This window comes from Lupinus angustifolius, unplaced genomic scaffold (genome assembly GCF_001865875.1).
Source record: "Lupinus angustifolius cultivar Tanjil unplaced genomic scaffold, LupAngTanjil_v1.0 Scaffold_45_35, whole genome shotgun sequence".
NCBI lineage: Eukaryota > Viridiplantae > Streptophyta > Magnoliopsida > Fabales > Fabaceae > Lupinus > Lupinus angustifolius.
In genome coordinates, this window is record NW_017721786.1 from 43,942 (window position 1) to 53,485 (window position 9,544).

Below are 9,544 nucleotides of genomic sequence, written 5' to 3' on the forward strand. Positions count from 1 at the left end.
TATTGCAATTTTGACGGTGACAACCAGAATATTGTAGCATATCATGTGACGGGGCAGATAATTTCAATCAGTGCCTGCACCCAATGTTATTGAAAGTACAAGGAAACATTCTTAATTAGCAACTATCCAAAATATTGAAATAGTTTTTTCTCAAGCCAAGAATGACAAATAGGCTACTATAGGAAAATAAAAAAGTAATGGAAAATATTTTAAGCCTATTATTGTTAATTTATTTATACCCTTTTCAGTCTACAAAAGTATGTTAGAGCAGAAAAATACATCATCAGGGGACTAAGTTAACTAACCAAATGAATGTATACCTCTCCATGTACCATTGCATTAGACATTGTTAACATTAAGTATTAACTGGAAGTACAAATGAAGATTACAAGTACAAATGAAAGGTAAAATTGAAGGTTACAAGTGCATGTAGAACAAAACTGATAAAAACAAACCACCAAATTATTACTTGGAAGCTGAATAATATAATAACAAAACATTTCAACAAACCAGGATTCTATGTAAACTACATATTGATCATAGTTGAGGATCATTCTTCACTTAATAAACAAAACACAACTAGTGTAGTAACCCACTCAATACAAAATAAAAATAGAGCTTCATATGAAAGTATTCAAAAACCATTTGGACTGGCTTATTTTGATTCATAGAGAATAGTACTCTTATCTATCTCCTCAAGGTATGCAAAATGTACTCAGCATAAAGATCCCTGCACCAAATCAAAGATAACATATCATATATGAGGTTAATTGATGCAGATTGTATCAAAAAGTATGGTAGAATAATGAATGATCTAGGAGTCTAGCAAATTTTCTTAATGTAATATTATCTTGTTTGTCACAAATTACTTATATGTAAGCCAATTTGAGTTAGACACAAGATAAAAATAAATAAATATCTGCTTAATGTATACTTACATTGAGTATTGGATGGCTTCAATAGCAGTAGCTGGAGGCAAAAACTCATTAACTGCTACCTCTTTGTTCTCATTCCTCTTATCTGAGAAATATGTTAAGAAAATGCACTTAGATTGTGAAGAAAATATAAACTAAGCTAAGGCCACAAGTTATAGGATTAAGGTTGTTAAGGATACAGTCTTCAAAGAAGCGTCGAATCTCCATGAGGCGATGAGGTGGAAGTTCTTTTAAGTCAGTGTAGTGTTTATACTCAGGATCATCAACACATACTGCAATAATTTTGTCATCCTTCTCACCCTGTGTCAATAGTACAAACTTGTTATGTAAATCTGTAGAGTGAAGTGGTATTATTGGCTGATGAACAAAAAAAGACACCTGATCAATCATGGGCATTAGTCCAATTGCCCTGGCTCGAAGGAATGTTCCGGGAAGAATTGGCTCCTACCATATTAGTAATTTAGTTAGATACTGATGGAGTGTTTTGTTGATAATAATATAGCTCATTGTCATCAAATTAATCATCTAGAAACATAAGATGGTTAATGGAGCATTTGAGTTTATTTGGCCTCATCTTTCGAATGAAGTTAAGGATGATCGAAAAAATTGTTCATAGAGTTGATGTGTGCTTTTTCTTTAATATAATCCAAGTATGCCAAAATTTCAGTATCAACCTAGCAGGGTTTAAGTTAGTGCTAATAGAGAGTAAACAGTAGCTAACATTAGTAATACTGTATATTGAAAAGTAAATAATGTCTCTTATATAACTTGGATGAATTTGAAATGGTAAGACTTTACCTGCATGAGAACTAGGACATCAATCGGATCATTGTCTTCACACAGAGTTCGAGGAATAAAACCATAGTTATGAGGATAAACAACCGACGAGTACAAAATTCGATCAACCTGAGCATTATTCAGATGATCAAAAGAATCCGAAGACGAGTAATGAAAAGCAGAAGTCAGAAATGAAAAGGCCAAGAACCTACAAGACTGGAATAAAACAATGCTTGACCCTCCACATGTTTTCAATACTCTCCCCAAAATAAATAAATAAATAACTGGACAGAAAAATTATCACTTGGAAGAGAAAATGTTCTCTGTATAATCTGTTTCAGATTATAGCACTAGAGATTTCCATTGAGAAACACAGGAAACTTGTTAACTTTTTCGTACCTTAATTAATCCAGTCTTTTTGTCAAGTTCATATTTGACCTTGCTTCCCTTAGTGATCTCCACAACCTGCAAGTAAGCAACTAACCACTGAACAAGTAGAATAGTATACTGGGAAATTTCATCATAAGAACATAATTACAGGTATGTAAATACAGTTCTTAAGAGAAGCTAAGATATTTGAGATTTCAAAATGTTAAAAGATAGAAATAGAAGTACTTTAAAGATTGTATGTGTTATAGACTTTGATTTAAGGAAGAATTATGACACTTATCTATCTGTTCAGTATCTAAATGGAGAAATGCAGGGAAGTCCTAAGTTGTGTAAATATCAAGCAAGGAATGTACCATATATTGTTGCGTGAAAATTTCTATATAGGTCAATCAAAAACAGCAAATCTGCATGATTTTCTTCTGTTATGTAGTAGGCTAGTAGCTAGTGCTATTTCTTCTTTTGCAAGTAATTTGCATTTTGTACATTAGAAGGTTTATAACTGCCTAAAATGTTAATATAGAATAGATCTTTCACTTTTTCTAAAGTAAATGTTGAAATTAATTGGTAGTATGATAAGGCAACTTGTGTTCTTTCCAAAAGCAGAAGTTGAGGACTTACAACATTGAAAATGTGGGGTGCTCCAGGTCCTGCATATGAAGATTAAGAACATTTATAACATGACATAAATTCAATGATGTAAATTAAATTGCAATGCGACAGATAAATAGGACAAACAATATTGTCAATAACAGTACCAATTTCAAGATCATGCCAAGGGTGAGCAGCAACTGATCTCCTTGACATAGATGAAAGAATCCTTTCATTCAAACGGGGCGCTGAACGCGGACCTTCTTCGCCATTCTCACTCATCTTTAAAGACAACACAAACACAAAGAAAAATCAATTATTTTGATGAACAATGAGTAAGTGAGTAACCATGATCTAAGACTAAAAAAATGTAACACATACGTTAGCAAACAAGGTTAGTATCTATATAGTCCAAGTTTTAAAGGTTATGCTCCATTATAACATGATTATGATTATGAATCAATTCTCAGCAAAGTACCAATGATCATATGAATCCTAACTTTGTCAAAATTTCATCAACACAATTTGCTTCATTTCATAATGTTATTTTTCACCTTATCAGTTTTTCCAATACTATACTACACATATGAATAAACCTCAAAAGGCATTGACTTTTTGCTGTTTATATAACCACACTTTGTTATTATGATCGGATCTAAAATAAGCCATTTTATTGCAATACAAAATAGGTTGTTTATAGAAGGAATGGGGATCACCTTTTTTCAACGGTGTCGTCTCATTTCCTGTCAATCATATATTGACACATGAATAAAAGAAATTTTTTAAAAACAAAAAGTAATACTGTTTGGGATATGTGAGCTCTGTCACTTATAGAACACTTCCAATTTGGTGCACTGATTAATATAAAGAAATACCCCAGAGCATCATTTAATGAGACTTTGTATGCTATGCATGACATAGAATCCAGAAAAGATGACAAGTTGATGCATGAAACAAATACCAAACATTGCATCAAAAATGAAAAGGATCATATAAGCTTTGAAACAAAACAAATAACATACCTTGAACAAACAAAAAAAAATGCTGAATATATGGTAAAGGGTTGAACAGAAAGATTGGAACAAGTGCTATGGTCTGTTATATATATATATAGGTCAAAGTAACAAACCGTGTCAGTGAATTTTTGTAGAGCACTCCTCGTGTCTGTATAAGAGATAAGTTAGCTTACCACTCCACTTGTTCCTTGGAAATTTCAACAGCCATCTTTATAGTCATAATAATAATAAATTAGGCTTTAGCTTATTTCACCTTTAATCACTGTATTTTTATTGTTATTGCATGGTTTTACTTCTTCAATATAATTGGGATATATAAGTAGGAATATTCTCGGAATAAATAAGAATTAAATATTATAAAAAACCTGTATGAGGAAAAGTACTTCCAATCATAGATAGATGGGTTCTTTTAGAAACGGATCTTTTAGTTTTTCTTTTTCTTCAGTTATTGTTTCTTTGCTTTTCCAATATAAAAAAAACATATCTTGAGAATTAGTGATGTACCACTTTTTATGCACCCCATTCATTGAGGACCATGATAAGTATATTAGGAGGCCTTCCTTTCCATTACAGAAAAGGTGGATTGTTAATTTCAATATAATCACATCCCATTTTTCCAATAATGTCTCATTTTCAGATCTAATTAGATTTTAATAAGTAATATAAAATAATACTTTTGTTGTTAAAAAAATTCCTTTTAGTTATGTGTCAATACTTGGTTGGTCTGTGATAAGAAATGAGACAACATTGGACACACTTAATCTGAGATCACCTGTCCGAACAAAGTCTCATTCTATGTGCCTGTCCAATGATACATTGCCACATAGATAGAAGAAATTTTTTAAATAATGATTGACTAGAAATAAAGAATGAAACACTCTTCCACACAATTGAATCTGTGTGATCTGTGTCCCCTTAATTTGTGTCAAGTCTCGGCTGTATATCAGGTTGTGTAGGTCACAAAGCAATTGCTTGCACGTTGTGCCAAAAAATCACTTTTTCTTTGCTTCGGTGGAATGGGAACATGGGATACGTTGCACATGCAGCATGTCAACTTATTTGTTCGTTCACAAGGTGAAAAATTCAAACCAAGCACATGGCCTAAAGAAAGAAAGTTTATGAGATAAAAGCTATTATAAATTATGACTATGATATGCCTTAATGGATTCAACTTCTCTAAAATGTGAAGTGAATAATCTATGAGTTTGATAGAAACATAAATTATCATAGAGAGTGGAATTATTATATGTTACAACATCAACATTTCCAACTAAATCTTCTTTTATAATAAACTAATTTAATTTTAAATCATTTAATAATATGTTGTGCAATGACTCATTAATATTTGATTGTTTGTTTTCCAACATAATTCATCATCAATAGTGAGAAATTGGGATCATTAGTCATCTAATAATTTTTCCAATTACCTGTTCATGAGTAATTAATAATATTGATGGATTTAAGCATGAGTATTATTGGCCCTAATATTCATGGACGGGTATGATTTATCATAATAATATATAGAGCATCATTTTTTATGTTTTTTTGTGCTATTTATCATAATAATATATAGAGCATCATTTTTTTATGTTTTTTGTGCTAATGACCATGCCGTTTTGCACAGAACCGGCCCAACCATATGCCTGATAAAGCAAGGGTTTTGTGCCCATTAGAGAAGTCATATCTTCTGTCTCAAACTTTAGATCATTTCATATACTTTTATTTTTTATTTGTCAGAAAAATAAAACATGAATTATATATTTATTAACTTTACTGTTTTTGACTAATGAAAGAGTACATGAAGTGGTATAAAGTTTAAGATAAAAGATATGTTCTTTGAGGGACCCAAAATTTTGTAAATAATATTTAAAATAAGAATATTAAGAGCTAATTAATTGCTAGATATGTACTCAGTTTTGTATGATTTAAGACTTCTAGTACAACATGATTGATGCTGTAAAAACAACAATTCAGTAAAACCTAAAGTCATTGATTAATTCTATTCTATTGAAATTTGGAATTCTTTTTTCTATTTAGCTCACTATCATTTTGAAGTACTCATCTGCTCATGGTCACTAAAATTCAAAAATATAATATCTATATACTAGTGTAAATATTTATACATTATTCATTATATAATCTATTATTTATTTTGGTTACTTTTTTGAAGAATCAATGATGATTAAATATGAATGGTCGATGATACTTAATAATACATTGTCAGTGCATATATATATTTTTTAAATTGAAAATCATTTTATAAATTAAAAATGAATTATGAATAATATAATAATAATGTAAAAAATTGTTAATGTATACACATTTTTCACTTCGTCAAAGTAACAACAGTCGCAACACATTTTCACTATATTGAAAATGTGTATAAAAAAGTCTCACTAAAAACTTTGCATTAGGCCTGCTCACACATTTGGCCGTCCCTTGTTTTAAAGCAGCAAACAGAATGAAGAAAGTCTAGTACTCAATTAGTTTAAATAAATACTAATATTTTATTTTATTTAGTATAATCAAGTATATCTTTTAATCCCATGTATAAAGAATTAATATTCTTTTGGATGTGTGGAAATGAAGGACTAAGATGAAATAATATAAGGACTTCCTAAAATGAAATGGAAATTGATATACAAAATTTGAATAGGAAATGAATGATGATACGAATATTAAAAATATTTGTGAAGAACCAATTAAAAAATACACCTAAAAACTCAACTTACCGTGATATTGAACCAATTAAATAATACACCTAAAAGCACTTCAATTCTTTAAAGTATGGAATTTGAGTAAAATAAGAAACGTCATCAATCTGTATAAATGACTGATGAAAAGCAACATTGAACATTCTATCTGTATAAATACTATGTTTGAGGTGTGCTTGTATGATTATACGTTGAAGTTCTTTTACACGTGAAAGAGAAGATTGTATAAGTTCAGTTGTCATTTTTTTAGTTCTTCCTTAATAAAGTTTGTACTTGTAAAGGCCATCATCATAATAATATAATATACAATGAAGGTAAAGAAAAGAGCAAAAATCTATTATCCAAACCTTGTCCATATCATGTCTCATATCAATAATAAATAAAGCAAAGTCATATCCAGATTCCTTGCATAAACTTCCTTAATGGACTTCCTTGGAATAGCCCATTCCAACTTGACACCGCGTTTTCTGGAATTCGAGTCTCTCAAACAGCCCAACTAGAAAATCCCCTGCGTTCAAACTGAGTAAAAACTGAAAAGCCTAGTTCAACATGCCGTATGCTATGATCAGAGAGTGGATAGCAGCATCCAAGGCAGGGAGGACCCATAATTAATGGATCCTACTTATTTTTTTACTTATACAACTAATTTTATTTCTATAGCACAAATATGCTATTGTTTTTATTTTTTTAAATTTGTTGTTTTGAGAATTATTATTACTCTACACATAACTTCATTTAATACTCTGTCGATCACAATAATCATTGCTTTATATTATCATATAGTTTATGTATAATTGCAATAAGGGTATTATGATATGACATTATTTAGCTCATTAAAAAAATGATCTTATAAATCAAATTAAATTCAAGCCCTCAATTAGTAACAATAATAGAGTCTGAAAAGAAAGTTTAGCTGATATTTCCCAGTTTTTATGACACCTATTTTTGTTCAAAATTTATTATAAAAATATTACATAATCAAATTATTTGATATACATTGTGTTGTCATCACAATTTATTTTAAGTCCTAAATTTTGATCCAACTTTGATATTTAAACTCTATATAGTTAAATTAAGGGCCCAATTTTTTCTTCGCTGTATTCATTGAGACATTCCCATAAAGAACTGAGTTGATGACCGTGACCACCAATGTACCCCACCTTTCAGGCAAAGAACTTTGTTGGAGCGGAAGACCCAAGGAGAAAATATAATAGAGAAAATGACACCGAGAATTTAATGTGGTTCGGCAATTTGCCTACGTCCACAGCTAAAGAGCAACAAGGACTATTCCACTATGATAAAAGAGAACTACAAGTGTTTCACTCACTTCCCGAAACCCAAGTACACCCAATTTCACTCTCACTCAAGTATTTCTCACACAATTAGAACAAGAGAACAAGGAGAGAGAATATGCACTAAGCTAAGTATTTGGTGTGTCTTACAATGACATGAAACACTCATATTTATAGCCAAAGCTCTTAAAGATTATGTGATCAAAGGGAAAAAAACATTAATGTTGATTTCACCATAGCCACTTCTTTTTACTTGGCCAGAAATTCTCTATTTCTTCAAGATGATCTTTAGCCACTTTTTTTTTGCTTGGCCCAAGCAAGTCATTTCATTATCTTTTTCTTTTAGCCAATATTCAATAAATCTCCACCTTGGCTAAAAGACTATCATAGGTATTATCCTACTACTCTTCTTCATGCTCACTAGAGATTCTGAACATTAATCAAGTTCAGACAATGTCTGAACTTGGTAGTTGGAACTTGCTTCGTCATCATGTCCGCCGAATTATCTGCAGTGGGTATTTTCTCCACTCTAACAACTCATCTCTCCACTATGTCTATGATAAAGCGCATCTGAACATCAATATGCTTAGTTTTTTCATGATACATTGGATTCTTTGTCAGATGTATAACACTTTGACTATCACAATAGATGGTTGTTTCTTCGAGTTGTATACCCAACTCTTCAATTAGACCTTTCTCCCAAATGGTTTCCTTTACAACTTCTGTTACTGCGATGTACTCTGCCTCAGTTGTAGACAAAGCAACAATTGATTGTAGTGTTGCTTTCCAACTAATAGTACAACCACACAGTGTAAAGACATATCCGGTGAGCGATCTTTGCTTATCTTGATCTCTAGCATAATCCGAGTCAACATATTCAGTGATCTTGTTTCCAACATCTTTGACTTTACCATACGAAAGCCCTATATTTGTGGTACCTTTTAAGTAGCGCATAATCCACTTCACAACCATCCAGTGAACTTTACCAGAATTTGCCATATACCTGCTTACCACACTTACTTCATGAGAAATATCTGGTCTAGTGCATACCATGACATATGTAACACCGCGAATTTTACGATTTTGAATTATAAGATTTTATTAATATTGTTATTTATTATAGTTTCGAAAATGAATTTCTGGGAATTTTAGGTAAAGAATTAGACGAAACTCTAGTTGAGTTTTAGTCTTGAAATTCTATTTCCAATCTATTGGTAAATTTTCATGATTTTCGGAGACAGTCGGTTTCGGACCGCTGTCGGGGCCGAATCTCACCCGGTAGGCTCAAAAGTGGTTTTTGAGTTCCGTAGCTCGGAATCGAATTCCGATTGCACCGTTGGCTTCGTAATTTAATTTCGAGTCAATATAGACCCTGATTACACTCATACCTATTTTCTAAATATTTTTCACTCGGAATGCCAAAATTCGAAATACTAATCGGATATTAGGATCGGACGATTTATAATACCCGATTGAGTATTGACCGATAATACTCGGACATGTTTATCGCACGTGTCCGCGAGGTGATCATTTCGTATTGGGATGTGAGATTTGACTTTCCATAAAGCAAACCTCACATCACTCAATCTCATGAAATCATCATTAGCCACCCTATGAGATTTTGTAATGATTTCCTAGAGGGAAATCTGATTTCCCTTCCCTCATTAAACACTCCACACTTCACACTTCACACTTCACTCTCACACTCTCTCATTTTCAAATTTTCAAGGAGAAGGTGAATCTCTCTTCATCTTTTTCTCTCATTTCTCATTGTTTCTTCCATCTTTAATCCTTGATCTCTCAACATTCAACCAATGGATGTTGATGAGATT

General features: G+C 31.6%; 1 protein-coding gene across 3 annotated transcripts; it reads right to left on the minus strand.

The window, feature by feature from the left end:
• Positions 1-385: 385 nt before the first annotated feature.
• Positions 386-3,886, minus strand: LOC109338842 (soluble inorganic pyrophosphatase 1). Of its 3 annotated transcripts, none has more exons than XM_019576179.1 (9): positions 3,820-3,886; positions 2,858-2,972; positions 2,721-2,749; positions 2,112-2,177; positions 1,734-1,841; positions 1,314-1,379; positions 1,115-1,235; positions 939-1,020; positions 386-730 (listed from the first exon to the last, which is right to left on the minus strand). In XM_019576179.1, exons 2-9 carry the CDS (start codon positions 2,970-2,972, stop codon positions 688-690), a joined length of 630 nt encoding a protein of 209 aa, XP_019431724.1. In that variant the 5' UTR covers positions 3,820-3,886; the 3' UTR covers positions 386-687. The 3 variants fall into 3 exon arrangements, with proteins under 3 accessions (XP_019431724.1, XP_019431722.1, XP_019431725.1); XM_019576177.1 differs by lacking the exon at positions 3,820-3,886 and adding an exon at positions 3,713-3,785; XM_019576180.1 differs by lacking the exons at positions 386-730; positions 3,820-3,886 and adding an exon at positions 3,713-3,785 and having other exon boundaries at positions 935-1,020.
• Between the last annotated feature and the right edge of the window lie 5,658 nt (positions 3,887-9,544).

Coding starts and splice junctions, on each gene's coding strand:
- LOC109338842 (XM_019576179.1), bottom strand. CDS start 2,972: ATGAGTGAGAATGGCGAAGAAGGTCCGCGTTCAGCGCCCCGTTTGAAT. Junction 1,842..2,111: donor AAAAGACTGGATTAATTAAG/GTACGAAAAAGT, acceptor AATAATGCTCAG/GTTGATCGAATTTTGTACTC. Junction 1,021..1,114: donor TCGACGCTTCTTTGAAGACT/GTATCCTTAACA, acceptor CATATTTCTCAG/ATAAGAGGAATGAGAACAAA.